Genomic DNA, 15,010 nt, shown 5'->3' with positions numbered 1-15,010 from the left:
CACCGGGACTGGGACACTCCTCTGCTCCTCTGGGATCTTCCGAGGCATCTCGTTTCACGATGAAAACACTTGATAAGGGGACATGAGCCTACCAGGGACCAAGCCGAGATCCCTGCCTGGCTCCGTGTCTCTCGCCGGAGAGCGGGGGCTCCCTGCCAGCCTGGGCCGTGTCCCCGTGCCCCGGCAGCGCAGGGGCCCTGGCAGGGACCTCGGTGGGGGTGGCCACAGGGCTGGCCCGCAGGGGCTTGGGCAGCGTTCCGGGTGGCCGTGGCCATGAGCCGTGCTGCTGCTCGGAGCTGTGTGGGTTCATTCCCCCTGCCCAGCTCGGTGCCGGCCGCCCTCGGGCCCCATCCTGCAGCCACCCCGCTCCGTGCTGTGCGGGGGGGGTGGGCAGCTGGGGCTGGGTCTCTCTCTTTGGGCTTCCCAGGCTGGGGACAGCCGGGCTGGACAGCCTGGAGCAAGCACACGCCTGTCCCGGGGCGGCGGGAGCTCCCCCCCCAGCGCCCTTTCCCTCTGAGGACAGATCCCTTGTCCTCTTTGATTTCGGAAGCCGCCAGCCTGCGCTGGCCGGTGCTGGGATCCATCCCCGCAGGCCCCGCCGCTGCCTCAGCTGCCAGAATCGACTGTTCCAGCAGCTGCAGGACGAGACGCGGCGCTGCCCATCCTGCGGATCAGGCTGAGGGTTTTCAGCTGGGAAGGATTGAAACCTCCACCTCTGCTGGAGGCTGTAGTCAGGACAGGATAAAAATAAAAGCAATCACTTTTTAAGCAGTGAGGTTTTTAAACCTGACATAGGCTACATGAGTAAAAGCTGCAGCCTCGTGTCCTGTGAGAGGCTCCAGAGGAGAGGCAGAGGCTGCGGGGGCTGGGGGCCGGACGGCTCTTTGCAGGCCTCCTCCTGCCCCCCCGAGCTGGGGCGGCGATCGCCCGGCTCCCGGGAGGGCTCCTGGCTCTGTGCAGCCTGCGCGGCGCTCGAGGAGAGAGTTCCACAGGGCCGGGGAAGCCCAAGAGATGCAGCGTCAGAGGCAGCTACGAGGGGAGCAGGGGTGCCCCCCTTTCTGGCACTGCTGGTGGGGCCGGGTCTGGGCCCGGGTCCACCCGAAGGCAGCAGCCGTTGTCAGAGCCGAGTCCAACCACGTCACATCTCACAGCACGGGAGTCGCACGCCAGGGCTGGCGCGAGCTCCGCACCCACGGGCCCGTCTGTCCCGGACTTTTGTCTCCGGCCGCTGTGGACATCCGGTGCCCCGGCCGAGAGGCGTCCGTGCCGAACACCCGCCCTCAGCGGTGGTGGTTCCCCGGGCCGGGGGGGATGCGATCACCGCTCCCTGCTCGCCAGCCCGTGCTGCGGGCGAGCGGCTCTCCCCGGGGAGGTGGCACCGGCCCCGCGGCGAGCCGGAGAGTGGGGCCGGAGGAGCGGGGTCCCGGGGGGAGCAGCGCCCGCCTGTGCGGGGCATCGGCACCGCGACACGCAGCCTCGCCGGGGCCTCTCCAGGAACAACGTTTCACCGAACGCTTCTCCCTCCTCCCGCCGGGCAGCGGGTTCGTGGGGCCGCAGCAGCCCCGGATCGCCCGGTCAGCGCTGGAGCTGCGGCCCCGTGTCCATCCTCCCCTTCATGTGCTTGGTATCGTCGAGCAGAAACAATCTGTCCTTAGGGAAAAGAAATCAGCGCCGGCCTCGATTGCTTTGCGTTTTGTGTAAACAGCCTCACCGGGGAGAACAGCCTCCTCGTTTAACCTGGCCAGACAAGAGGCTCTTGTCCGGGCCTTTGGCTCGCTCAGGGCTGACACGTTCGTATCCTCCCACTTGCGTGACCCCAGTTTCGGGGTTTCAGACCGCGGTAAACCCCGGGGGGGAACGGGGACCCCCCCCCGGAGCCCGGGGAGCGGGACCGGGCCTCTCCTGTGCGCGCTCCCCGCAGCCCCGAGTCGGAAGCTCCCAGGCACCGCCCGGCCCCGGAGCTTTCCCGCGGCGCGACCCGGGCTGCGGCACCGCGCGGGGGCTTCGGCGACCGCGGCCCCTCGGCCCGGACCCCCCCGGGGGCGCGGAGGGCTCGGAGCCCCGGCCCCGGAGCGGCGGTGAGGGCCGGCGGGGGGGATGCCCGCGCACCCCGGGGCCGGTGGCGGGGCCGGTGGCGGGGCCGGTGGCGCAGCGCAGGCGGGGGGCGGCGGCCGCGCGGGGGCGGGCCCGGGCGGGGCGGGGGAGGCGCCGCCGGGCGGGGCCGGGGCCGGTGCCGGTGCCCGGGGCCGGGGCTCGGCGGTCGCTCCTGGCTGCGGGGCCGCGGCGGCACCGGGTGCGACGCTGCGCGGGAGCGGCCGCCCGGGCCGGGCCGAGCCGGTGCTGGGGCCGAGCCCGGCGGAGCCATGTCCCAGCCCGAGGCGGAGCGGCCGGGCGGCGGCTCCGCGCCGGAGCCGGAGCCGGAGCCGGGGCCGGGGCTCCCCGGGCGGGCCCCGCACCGCAGCCGCGGCCGGCGGCCCTCGGGGCGCGACTCCCGCCGCGCGTCCTCCCGCTTCAACCGGCGGAGCTCGGCGGAGCTGGAGCTGCTGGGGTACCCGGCGCCGGGCGGGGGGCGCGGGGGGTCGCCGCCGCCGGTCGCCGCCGGTCGCCGGGAGCCGGAGGAGACGGAGAGCGAGGAGGTGGAGACGCGCGCGGTCGCCACCTCCCCCGACGGCCGGTTCCTCAAGTTCGACATCGAGATCGGCCGCGGGTCCTTCAAGACCGTCTACAAGGGGCTGGACACGGAGACCACCGTGGAGGTGGCCTGGTGCGAGCTGCAGGTACGGCTGCCCGCGCCCTGCCCGCGCCCACAGACCCCCGCCCCGGGGGAGGGGGTGTCGGCAGGGGCAGTTGGACCCTTCCCCGTCCGGTTTCCCTGGCGTTGGCAGCCGACCCCCGGCCCTGAGCCCCTCTGCCCGCCGCTGCCTGCCCGGGCTGCCGTGTGGGAGCCGCGGGGCATCTCCGCTGGGCCGGGCCCGTCCCGGGGGGCGCAGGGGCCCGAGACCCCTCCTTTCCACCAGGCACGTCGGCGGGGCCGGGCAGGGCACCCGCAGCCGGGCTGGGGCTCCCCTCGGCGCCCCGCGCTGTGCCCGTCGCTGCCGGTGCCTCGGCGCCGTGCGGGCTCTCAGCCGGGCCCAGGCCGCGTCCCGGCCCTCCTGCCCGTCACGTGCTGTTTTCCATTCGCCTTCCCGCTGCCTGCGGAGCGCACGGGGCTGCCCGCGCTCCCGGTGCCAGCCCCCGCTCCGGGGGTTCACAGGTGGATCCGGGCCCGGCTGCTGGCAACCGCCCCCAGCTCGCAGCGTTCCCTCGGGGGGGGCAGCAAGGGCCGGGCTGCTCCCTCCTGCGAGGCCTCCGCACGCGCGTCTGCGCCGGGGCTGGAGCTGGCACCGGGGCTCGCTCCGACAGCCCTTGGCGTGCACGGGGGCACGTGCCAGCCGCGAGCCTGGGGCTGGGCGTCACTCGGGAGCAGGGAACGGCGCGACCTTGGGGTGCTCCGGCTGCTTGTCCTTGGCTGAAGCTGTGTCTGTGGGCACCTGCCTGTGGTTTCTGCGATGCTGCCAGGGGCTCTCTGCTGGGAGCATCTGGACCCGTGGTTTTCCAGGTCTCTGAGCAGCGTCCCCATCCCCTCTCTGCTGCCTCGCTCCTCTGTCCCCTTCGCTGCTCTGCCGCCTGGCAGCGGGATGCCAGCAGCGGTGAGAGCGTTGGCTCTGCGACCCCGTCTCCTGCTCGTTGCTTTTGACGGCCCCGATCCTGGCCGTGGAGCCGCGCAGGGAGAGCCGCGCCGTGGGGCTCCCTTCCCTCCTTGGAGCCCCTGGGGAGGGGCTTCCGTGAAGTCCAAAGTCTCCCAACAGGCTCCTGACCCTCGGGTGGCTGCTGTGGCTGGGAGGTCCAAGTCCTTGTTTACACAGAAAAACGTGTCTTGCGAGTTTGTTGTCTTGTTCCTAAAACCATGGTGTGGCTGTAGGTGGCTGCCCGGGCTGGGTCCTTGGGGCAGCTGCAGCCCGGCAGCGCAAGAGATCCTGAGATAGTGGCGGGTGATTTCTGGGGGAGCTGACTGTGGCCTCTTAGCAAGGAAGGTGAGGTCTGGGCCTCCGCCTGCCTCCGCCTGCCTTCGTGGGTTGCACAATTGCTTCAGCTGGCTGCTGAGAGCTGGCTCAGCGCTCGCTCCCTCCCTCCCTCCCGCAGCCCCATGGCTCCATCCGAACGCTCCTGAGCTCTCTTGGAGTCCCGCATCCCTTTGGGAAGCGCCAGCCTGCGCTGGCAGGGGAGGGCTCCCCTTGGCCAGCCCGGGGCCGTGAGTCAGCCGTGCCCGCGCTTCCCGCCCGGCTGGCTCCGCATCCGCACCCTCCCTGCGGGTCCCAGCCCCTCCTTGCCGACGTGCCCCAGCTCCCCTGCGCTGGCATCCGGCACGTGTAGCGGGGCTGGCAGCACGGCTCGCTGCCTGCCCTCCTGCCCGTCCCCGTAACCGGGCTGGCAGCACGGCTCACTGCCTGCCCTCCTGCCCGTCCCCGTAACCGGGCTGGCAGCACGGCTCGCTGCCTGCCCTCCTGCCTGTCCCCGTAACCGGCTGCGCCGCCCTGTGGGGCCCCTGTCTGCCCCCGGCGGCGTTGGAGCAGCTCCCGTGTGTCTGCTGGGGCTGGATGTGGCCCCTGGTGCCCATCCTGCAGCCCGGGTCAGGGGCTCTGTTTGGCAAAGGGCTGGCCGCGGTCTGGCAGCGCTGCAAGCAGGGTGTGCCTGTGGCTGCACGCAGGCAGCTCCAGTGTCTTGCCCGGTGGCTGCCGGGGGAACGAGGCTGCACCGACCCAGGTGGAGGAAGAGGAGTTGGGAAGCAAAAACGCTTCTGTGCCTTGAGCCCCGCTGGCACAGGCCGGCCCCGCTGCCCGGCGAGCCCGCGGGCCAGCGCGGCTGGAGCTGAGGGAGCCGCTCGCTTGGCCCATGGGGGTTGGCCCTCGAGGGCCGGCGGGCGCGGGCAGCCCCGGGCCCCGCTCCTGTCCCGCACAGCCCCGGCGGCCCCCATATCTCTTCCCCCAGCCCTCTCCCTCCCCCACCCAGTGCTCGGCTCCGTCCCGCTGGCTGCACTTTATCCGGTGTCTCTTGTCCCAAAATCCACATCCCATGAGGGGCTGAAAGCACAGAAGCAGACTTTTAAAAGTTTGGTTTTTTCTGCAATCATGCAAAGAATCAGACACTGTGACACAAATACGGGATTTGGAACCACAAATAAAAATGGTTGTGGTTCTGCCCTTTTAAAAATAGCTTTGTCCCGTGTCTTTCACAGTTCTCCCTTTATTGCATTTCAATTCTAAATGAATACCCAACCTCAGCCCTGACCTGTTCCGCTCCGGCAGCCTTGTCCAGCTGCTGTGATGGCTCCTGATCCCACATCCCAGCTCTCTGTGTCCTTCCCCTCCCCGGGGACTGGTGACCTGGAGGCCGTTTTTGCCAGTCCCCTGCCTTCCTGTGGGACCCCTCTGGGGACCCGCCCGTCCCCGTCCCCCCGTGCCACTGCCGCCCAGTCCTGAACGCAGCATCTGTCTTTGCCTCCTGCCTGTGTCCCGCAGCCCCTCCGTGACCTGTTTGTGCTTTCCAGCTTTAGCCTGGGGACTATTTCTGTTGATAGGTGCTGCGGGCAGCAGGGAAGGAGGAAGCAGGGAGGAAACTGGAGGCCCGGAGCGGGATGGAGCTGTAAATACCTGGCTGTGAGTGGTTTTCCTGTGGGTGCCCTGGGCTCCCTGCAGGCGGGAGCAGCCTGGGCAGCGGGTGCTGCTGTGTCTGCCCCAGCCCTGTGCCTGGGTCGGGCAGGTACCCTCGGCCAGCTGCCCCGGGGGATTTCTTCCCAAATTCCTGCGTCTTCGCAAAACCCTGTCCGTGGCATGCCCAGCCCTTGTGCCTGGCGAGGCCCTGGGGCAGCACCGGGGATGCAGCCCCACACGGGCTGGGAGCTCTGTCTGTCCAGGACACAAACTGAGGAGGTTTGAGGGGATTTTCCCAGCGGGGTTCCCGCGGGCTCAGGCGCTGGGTGGTCTCTGGTGCGTGAGTGACCCCTTCCTGGGTGCGACTCTCGGCACACGGGGCTTTTGCGGGCCGCCGGGATCCCCTGCCCGGGGCGTCGCAGAGGCAGGGCCTTGCGGGGGCTGCAGGAGAGCCCCTGTGGGGGCTGTGGGCTCTGCGCCGAGCGCTGGCGCTTCCTTGCGCTGGGAAGAGCCTCCGGCCGCAGGGGCGAGAGCCATCCTTGGCCCCCGTGCCCGGCCCTGCCTCCGCCCGTGCTGGGCCTGGCTCCCGCCGCTGGCCGGGCCGGGCTCCCCGGCAGCCAGCTCCCGGCTCATGGGATGGGGCTGGATCTCTGCCAGCCACCTCCTCACCCGGCACCGCGCCGCCAGCCCCGGCGTCCTCCTCTGCCCTGCGCGAGGTGCTGCTGGGGAAGGACACGGTGTCCCTGCGTCCTGCGTGGGGCGGCAGGGCTCTGCGGCCTGCCCTGCCCTCCCCGGTGCCCAGTCCCTGGGTGAGCAGCTCCTCTGGCCAGGCTGGGGCCGGACTGGGCTCCGCTCCCCACTGCCAGCGCTCGGTGGGGCGAGTGCTGGGGCTTTCGCCCACGGGACCAGCTGCTGCTTCAGTCCTGTGCGAGGAGCTGCTGGGCGGGCGCAGCCCAGCTTGGCTCCCCCAGGCCTTGCTCCAGGGCGGCCTCATGCCAGGGGTTCTGCTGGGCTTGGGGATGGCACGGTGGGGGCAGCGCTGGCACGACTGCCTCAAGCTGGGTCCCCTCCCACTGAACTGGGAGAGCTGTGGCCACTCGTGATCCCCTCCCTGCCCCTGTTCGTAGCCCGTGTCGGCTTCCCCCCTGCCCTTGCAGGTTTGCGGGGTGCGGTGAAGCCTCTGCTCCCTTTGGTGGGGAGTGGGGGGCCAGGGGGTCTGCGGGCGGCCGTGGCGCTGGGCAGGGCAGCTGCTGGGCCGCGCAGGGGCTTCGGTTGCTGTTTTCCTCCCCGGTATGAAAGGTCCCATTCATCCCGCTGCAGCCGGGCTCAGGTTCTCATCTGGGCTGAGCTGGGTCCCTGAGCGTGTGTTAAACGCAGAGGGGATTATGGAGCGGCTCCAGCCTGGCCGTGGGGCCGGCTGTGATGCAATGAAAATATTACGAAAGCTGCCCGGGCTGATGGCTGGCGGCCACCGCCAAGGAGCCGAGCTCGGCTCTGGCAGTGGGAGCGCGGTGGCCGCCTGCGGCAGCTCCAGTTTCCTCAGCCCGCGAGCGGGGGCTGGCCGGGGTCCGGGCTGGGGGCTCCTGGCTCTGCGGCGGCCGGGCCCTTCGGGATCCCGGGCTGTGGTGGAGTCGTCGCTGCTCCTCTCCTGCTGCCTTCGGGGTCTGGCTGCCCAGCTCCCCCCTCGCTGCGCACCGGGGCTCTGTCCCTCCAGGACGAGGGGTCCGCGTCCTCCCCGCTGGCCCCAGCCCCAGCTCCGCTCAGTGCCCGTGTCAGCGCTCGGCTTGGATTTCCACTTTAATTAACTCGAGCAGGAGGAACATGGAAAAACCTGGGCTGGAGCCTCCCCTGACTGCTTTCCCCAACAAAGGCCTCATTGAGGCTGGCCCGGCACCCTGCCATGCCGGTGCCCGGCGCTGGGAGCTGCTGGTGCCCCAGCAGGGGCCAGGGCTGTCCTGGGGGGGCAGAGGGGCTGCAGCCATTGGGCCTGCATGGGGCATGCTGGTGGGCAGCGGCCCCGGCAGTCCCTGTGCGTCCCCTTGGCGGGGTGACCACAGGCTGGGGCTCCCCATCCTGCGGTGGGGTGTTGGGCACCATCTGGGGGCTCAGAGCAATGAGAGCAGGGACAGGCGGCCCCGGCATGGGGCAGCTTTCACAGCAGGGAAGCCCACGGGCTTCTCAACGCACCATCTGTTGTGGGAGACCTCGGCCACTCCTCCCCAAACCAGGGGAGAGCGGTGCTGAGCAGTGCCGCGGAGGGCTGGGGTGCGGGGACCGGCCGGGTGGATCGGGGGTGGCCCCAGCCCTGCATGAGCCCCTGAGCTGGGGCCGCAGCAGCCCACACTGCCCCATACGTAGGGACGAGGACGTGAGGGTCTCTTGTGAGCCAGGGCATCCCCCTGCGCTCGCCGGGCGCCCCACGTGCCCCCCTCAGCTCCCCACCGGCTCCCACAGATGCGGAAGCTGTCGAAGACGGAGCGGCAGCGGTTCAGCGAGGAGGTGGAGATGCTGAAGGGGCTGCAGCATCCCAACATCGTCCGCTTCTATGATTCCTGGAAGTCGTCGGTCAAAGGCCAGATCTGCATCGTGCTGGTCACCGAGCTCATGACGTCCGGCACCCTGAAAACGTGAGCAGGGACCACCAGGTCGGGGTGCGCAGGGGAGGGGAGGGGAGGGACAGGTCTGCACCCCATCCCTGGGCGCCCGATGTGGTGTTTGGGTGGGGACAACGGGCCGTGGTGGGGTCTGGGTGGATGACGGGGCAGGGCTGGGAGCTGGACACAGAAATTGGGGGTTGCTGCTGGATGTTTGGAGACCCAGGAGCTTCCCTGGCACCGTCCTGCGTGGGGACAGTGTGGCCTGGGCACCCCGGAGCCGTGAAGGCCGGCAGCACTGGCCGCTCGCCCCGGCTGGCTCCCAGCTCCTCCTGGGCTGCCTCAGCTGGGGAGGGGACCGGGAGCCCCTGGGAGCTCTTTGCCGCTCACCCTGCGCAGGCTCCTGCACCTGGGCAGGCTCAGTGTGGCAGCAGGAGGAGGGTGGGATGGGGCTGGGGTGGGGGCTGAGCCCCCTGGGTCCCCTGCAGCTACCTGAAGCGGTTCAAGGAGATGAAGCTGAAGGTGCTGCAGCGCTGGAGCCGGCAGATCCTCAAGGGGCTGCATTTCCTGCACACCCGCTCACCCCCCATCATCCACCGCGACCTCAAGTGCGACAACATCTTCATCACGGGCCCCACTGGCTCCGTCAAGATCGGGGACCTGGGCCTGGCCACGCTCAAGCGAGCTTCCTTCGCCAAGAGCGTCATAGGTGGGTGCCGAGGCGGCGCTGGGCTCGTGGCCACCCCGCGGCTGCGTCGGTGCCCTGGGGGTGCTGAGCGCTGCCGCCTCCAGGCACCCCCGAGTTCATGGCGCCAGAGATGTACGAGGAGAAGTACGACGAGGCGGTGGACGTCTACGCCTTCGGGATGTGCATGCTGGAGATGGCCACCTCGGAGTACCCCTACTCCGAGTGCCAGAACGCCGCCCAGATCTACCGCAAGGTCACCTCGGTGAGTGGCCCCGGCCCCTGGCCGCGCTGCTGGCTGGTGCTGCGGGCACAGGAGCTGGGGTGAGGGGGCTGGGGGGGGGCGGTCAGATGGAGCCTCGCTGCTCCCTGAAGTGTGTCACCGTGCAGGTTGTGCAAACAGCTGAAAATAATCTGGGCGGTGGGAGGGTGCTGTGCCAGGGCATGGGGCTGTGGGGGGTGCAGGGGCCGCAGCTCGGCCAAACGCCACGTTCCTCGCCCCGAGCCAGGCGCTGCCAGCGCGTTAATGGGCTGGAACGGGACAGGTCTGCTCGGCCACCCCGTGCCTGGGGCACGGCAGCTGCCCCAGCCCGTCCTGACCAGCTCCTGCCTGCTCCTGCCTGCTGGGGTGGAAACGCGGAGCCCCGGGGTGTCCCGGCCCCGGCTGCCCGTGCAGCCATGTGTGGCCGCGGGAGCCGCTGCCGGGCCAGCGGAGGCCCAGGCGGGGAGCCCAGTGCCCACGTGTCCCCCGGTGCCGGCGGGGCTGTGGGGCCGCAGCTGCCGGCAGCGCTGTGGCCCTGCAGAGCCCGGGCTCAGCCCCGGGCCCTGGAAACCCGGCGCTGTGGCAGGTCGGCGCAGGAGGTGCTGACGCCCGTTGCCCCCAGGGCCTGAAGCCCAGCAGCTTCTACAAGGTGAAGGTGCCGGAGCTGAAGGAGATCATCGAGGGCTGCATCCGCATGGACAAGAATGAGAGGTGGGGGGCAGTGGGGGCCTGGGCGGCAGAGCCCCCCTGGCCCCCAGCCCCGCGCTGAGCCGCGCTCCCCGCAGGTACACCATCCAGGACCTGCTGGAGCACTCCTTCTTCCAGGAGGACACAGGGGTGCACGTGGAGCTGGCAGAGGAGGACGACGGCGTCAAGTCTGGGCTCAAGCTCTGGCTGCGCATGGACGACACGAAGAAGCTGCACGGCAAGTACAAGGACAACAACGCCATCGAGTTCCTCTTCGAGCTCTACAAGGACGTGGCGGAGGAGGTGGCCCAGGAGATGGTGGGTGCAGGGACGGAGGGACCCTGGGCACCACGGGGTTCCTGCAACCCGACCAGCCCCCTCCCGCGCAGGTGGTCCTGGGCTTTGTCTGCGAGGCCGACTACAAGCTGGTGGCCAAGGCGGTGCGGGACCGCGTGGTCGCCATCAAGCGCAAGCGGGAGAAGCTGAAGCGCGCCCAGGACGTGCCGTCGCCTGCGGAGCCCGAGCGGGCGCCGGGCGTCCTGCGGCTGATGGAGGAGCTCAAGTCCCCGCTGCCGCCTGGCGCCGCCGCGCCTGCCCCCGCCACCCCCGCCTCTGGGGACTCCGTCTTCAGCAGCTCCTTCCCCCCGGAGCCCGAGGAGCCCGAGGCCGACCAGCACCAGCACTTCGCCTACCGGCACACCAGCTACTCCTCGGCCACCTGTGCGTGGGCACTGGGCGGGGGACAGCGGGGTGACCTGGGGTGGGAGGGGGCGTGGAGGGGTCCGGGGGGGTCCCTCCCTGCCCTGCACCAAGCCCCACAGCCGCTTCCCAGGGCGCAGGCCAGGGAGGGCCTCGCTCTGGCCCTGCTCACGCGAGTGCTCCTCTGCAGCTGACTGCGAGACAGACGGGTACCTGAGCTCCTCCGGCTTCCTGGACTCCCCAGACCTGGCCCATCGCAGCTTCTCAGTGGGGGACCCCGCCAGCCCCCCGCCTGCCCGCCCCATGCGCTGCTTCCCCACGGTGAGCGGGGCCCTGTGGGGCTGGGGCTCGGGGCGGCCGCGGCGCCAGCTCACGCCGTCCTCTCCCCGCAGAGCATCGCGGTGCAGCTGCCCACAGAGCTCCTGCCCCCCGCCAGCGGCTTCTCCTCCCCCGTGGACAGGTGAGGCCGCAGGGGCCGGGCAGGGGCTGGACAGGGAGCGTGGGAATGGCCACGCTGATGCTCCGGCTCCCCACAGCTACGCCTCAGACGTGGCGTCTGGCATGAGCGATGGCTGCGAGGGGTTCTCGGCCGGCGAGCGGAGCGCCAAGCTGCCGCCCAAGCGAGCCTCGGGGAAGCTGTTGCGGCGCCGGGCCCGCTCCAGGCTGCGCATCACCAACGTGGGTGCCGTGGGTGCCAGGTGGGTGGGTGCTCGCGGGGCAGGCGCTCCCCGGGCTGAGCCCGCCCTGTCGCCCACAGATCTCCGACAAGAACGACCGGGTGGTGGAGTGCCAGCTGCAGACCTACAACAACAAGATGGTGACCTTCAAGTTTGACCTGGACGGGGACAACCCCGAGGAAATCGCGGCCGTCATGGTGAGCGCAGGCAGGGGCGAGGGCGGGGGCTGCCTGGCTGCGCCGGGTGCTGACCGGCCCCTCCACCCCCAGGTCCACAACGAGTTCATCCTCAAGTCGGAGCGGGACGGCTTCGTCCACCGCATCCGGGACATCATCCACCGCGTGGAGACCCTGCTCCGCAAGGACGGGCGCGGCGCCGCTGAGCTGCCCGAGAGCCCCGAGGCCGAGCGCGGCGTGGGCAGCCCCGTGAGTGCCCAGCCCGGCCCCGCCAGCGCTGGGGCAGCCGCTGTGGGGGTGCTGCCTGGCCCCGGGGAGCCCAGTGGGGAGGGGGCCGGGGTGCAGAGTCCTTGCCCGCTCCCGTGATGGGTCGTGGTGATCCCCCGCCCGCTGCTGCCGGCCCGCAGGCGGTGGGGCTGGGGTGGGGGCCAGTGGGGGCTTGGCCCAGCCTGTCCGGAGCCTCTGCCCCCGCGCTGGGCTCAGCCGCGTCCCCCTCGCAGGCGGACCTGCAGCTGCAGGAGCTGTCGCGCTCCATCTCCTCGTCCTCGCTCAGCGGTATGTCCCTGCCCCTCTGCGGGCCCTTCCTGTCCCCCCAGCCCCGGGCAGGGGTCCCGCGGGGTCTGTCCTGCCCCAGCTAAGCGCCCGCTGTCACCCCTGTGCCACAGACCTGGGCTGCACCAGTCCCAGCCTCTCGGTCCAGTCCCCCGTCCTGCCGTCGCTGAGCAGCTCCCCGTCGGAGAACGACCTGGCCAGCCCCGCGGAGGCGCCGGCTCCGGCGGGTGAGCTGTGCCCGAGGCCGCTGGGCTCCCTGCCAGGCCCGGGCACGAACGTCCCGCCGGGGCTGCCTGGGGCAGGAGGGGGCCCGCGGGGGCCAGGCACCGCTCCTGATGCTCCGCTCCCCGCAGGCTCCACGCAGACCTGGCCCCTCGTCTCGATGGCTCCCTCCTGGCTGACGGCGTCGCCGGGGTTCCCGCAGACCCCCCCAAGCACCCCGGGGGGGCCTGTGCCACCGGCCCTGCCTCAAGCCCTCCTGTTCCCCACATCCCCTGTGCCCAGCGAGCCCAGCAGCCCCCTGAGCCCCCCTGTGACCAGCACGCCCTGGTCCCCCACTGCCCCGCTCCTGTCCCTGGCCAATGTCTTCTCCCTGGCAGTGATGAGCGTGGCCCACACGCTGCTGCCCGCTGTCTCCTCCATCACCAGCTCAGGGGGGCACCTCTACCCCCCGCTGCTGCCACGGCCCCAGAGCCTCGTCCTGGGGCCCCCGCGCTTCGTCTACCCCGACCCCACCAGCATGGCCAAGCCAGCCCCGCCCTGCGGTGGGACCCTGGGGTCAGCGGGGGGTGATGGCCCCACTGACGGGGGGCCCATCCCATTCCCTCCACTGGCCCCGCCGGCCCCGCCGTGCCCCACAGGCAGCGAGGCGGTGGGCAGTCCCCTGGCACCGCTGAGCACGTCCACGCCGGGGAGCCCGGAGGGCAGCATGGTGAGTGCGGGGTGGCAGGGGCTCCCCGTGGCCGCTCGAGGTGGGGCTCAGCACCGGGGCGGCCGGGTTGTCACGCGGATGACGCCCCGAGGTGGGACAGGGAACTCCCCGGGGGGCGGGGAGGGGAGCGGACCGTGGGTCCTGGGAGCAGCAGTGGGGGGGGACGCGGGGGGGTGGCTGACGTTGCTCGGGTGCCTGCAGGTGCTGCCCGGCTCCCCCAGGCCCAGCCACCCGCTCATCATCTTCGAGTCGCCAGCCCCCGGCGCGCCCAAGGCCCGGCTCTCGCCCATCAACGAAGGTGAGGTGGGGAGGGGCCGTGGCTGCGCCGTGCGGCCATGCCCGTGCTGGGGCGTCCCCGCCAGCCCCCGTGCCCTGAACCCCAACTGGCCCCTGTCCCCGGCAGAAGCCAAGCCCCAGATCCTGGGCCGGTTCCAGGTGACGCCGACCAAGGACCCGGCTGCGACCCCGCCGGGGCCGGGCAGCAGCGAGGGCGAGCAGCAGGACACAGAGGCGGCAGCGAGCGGCTCCCCCCTGCCCGCGGCCCCCGCCACAGGGCGCAGCTCAAGCAGCGACTCGGGCTCGGTGCTGGAGACGGCGGAGCCGGACCCCGAGGCCGACGCGGCGCTGGCCAAGGAGGGCGCGGCGGCGGCAGAGAGCGACCGGGAGGGCCCCGGGGAGGAGGGCGCAGAGAGCGTCCCGCCGGCGGTGCTGAGCCAGGTCTGGCTGAGCTACTCCCGCAGCCTGTCCTACCTGAGCAGCGACGACACCGAGAGCGAGGACGAGGAGATCTGGGAGGAGCTGCAGAACCTGCGCCAGAAGTGAGCGGGCCCGCGGCGCGAGGGGGAGCGGGGCGGGGGGGCGATGCCCCCTCCCCGGCGGCGCCACCAGCCCCGTCTCCTCCCCAGGCACCTGGCCGAGGTGCAGGTGCTGCAGAGCGCCCAGAAGAAGGAGATCGAGGAGCTGTACCTGCGCATGGGGAAGCAGCCGCCGCTGGGCATCGTCTCCCCCGCCGCCATGCTCTCCAGCCGCCAGCGACGCCTCTCCAAGGGCAGCTTCAACCCCTCCCGCCGCAACAGCCTCCAGCGCCTGGAGCTGGCGCAGCCCCCAGGTGCCGGCCCCCGCCGCCCCAGCTCCCCCCGGGGGTCCCTGCGGGCCGCAGCCCCGCGGCCGGGGGGTGCCGGGTCCGTGCCCCCGCTCAGGGCCGGTCTGTCCCAGCAGGGATCATGCGCCGCAACTCGCTGAGCGGCAGCAGCACGGGCTCGCAGGAGCAGCGCCTGGGCAAGGGGGTGACCTTCGCCGACGACTTCGGACGGATGGTAAGAGGGGGGTGTGTGTGGGGGTCCCGCTGCCGTTGGCTCCACGCTGCGCCCAGCTCACCGCTGCTTCCCTTCCCAGTAGCCAACTGGCCAGGAGTGACTCCGTGAACTACCTCAACCAAGTGCCTGCTGCCCCGGGGGTGGGCGAGAGCCCCCCTGCACCTCCCGGGAGGGCAGCGCCAGCCCTGGGGGCAGCCTGTGCCCCGCCCAGCCCCTGCGCCCCTTGGCCGCACCCACAGCTGGGTCCCTGCTGCCTCTGTATCAGAGGGAGGACAGGCCCGTCCCCCGCTTGGCCTCCCCTCTCCCCCCTCCCTGTGCCCCCCCGGGCCCTCCCGCCGTTCCCGTGCAAGGCTCCGCCGTCCCTCAGGGCTTCGTGCCGAGCTGAACCCGCACAGGCAGAACCGGGCCCCCCCGTCCCCAGTCCCCGCTCCTGGTGTGGGGGGCCTGAGCCCGGGGGTGCCCCGCTCGAGCACCCCCGTTGCTCCCCGCTCATCCCGCGCAGCCGGGAACGAGCCGGTTGGGAGCGGGAAGCAGCTTCCCTCGGCCCCATGAGGCGACGGAGCCGCGGCCCCGGGAACACGGCGGGTGCGTGCTGTTACGGACCGATGTCCGGGAAGCGTTTTCATAAATATGAATAAAATGCAAATGGGATCTGCCCGTGTCTTGTTTGGTGGGAACTGCGACAGGGTGTGGGTTGTTGTAGGAGCACAAAGCCAGTGAGGGGACAAAAAGCAGAACAGA

General features: G+C 71.3%; 1 protein-coding gene across 5 annotated transcripts; it reads left to right on the top strand.

Annotated features, from left to right (window-relative positions):
• Window positions 1-2,288: 2,288 nt before the first annotated feature.
• Window positions 2,289-14,920, top strand: WNK4 (WNK lysine deficient protein kinase 4). Of its 5 annotated transcripts, none has more exons than XM_074926549.1 (20): window positions 2,289-2,777; window positions 8,145-8,317; window positions 8,773-8,993; window positions 9,077-9,234; window positions 9,854-9,942; window positions 10,017-10,236; window positions 10,308-10,638; window positions 10,808-10,938; window positions 11,010-11,077; window positions 11,154-11,295; window positions 11,375-11,491; window positions 11,564-11,719; window positions 11,971-12,025; window positions 12,136-12,249; window positions 12,376-12,953; window positions 13,155-13,251; window positions 13,357-13,771; window positions 13,859-14,061; window positions 14,169-14,269; window positions 14,352-14,920. In XM_074926549.1, exons 1-20 carry the CDS (start codon window positions 2,364-2,366, stop codon window positions 14,367-14,369), a joined length of 3,801 nt encoding a protein of 1,266 aa, XP_074782650.1. In that variant the 5' UTR covers window positions 2,289-2,363; the 3' UTR covers window positions 14,370-14,920. The 5 variants fall into 5 exon arrangements, with proteins under 5 accessions (XP_074782650.1, XP_074782653.1, XP_074782651.1 ...); XM_074926552.1 differs by having other exon boundaries at window positions 13,859-14,067; window positions 14,172-14,269; XM_074926550.1 differs by having other exon boundaries at window positions 2,291-2,777; window positions 14,172-14,269.
• Window positions 14,921-15,010: the final 90 nt, after the last annotated feature.

The sequence above is a fragment of the Athene noctua genome, chromosome 25, assembly GCF_965140245.1.
Source record: "Athene noctua chromosome 25, bAthNoc1.hap1.1, whole genome shotgun sequence".
Taxonomy (NCBI): Eukaryota; Metazoa; Chordata; class Aves; order Strigiformes; family Strigidae; genus Athene; species Athene noctua.
This window is presented reverse-complemented; position numbering and strand designations above follow the sequence as displayed.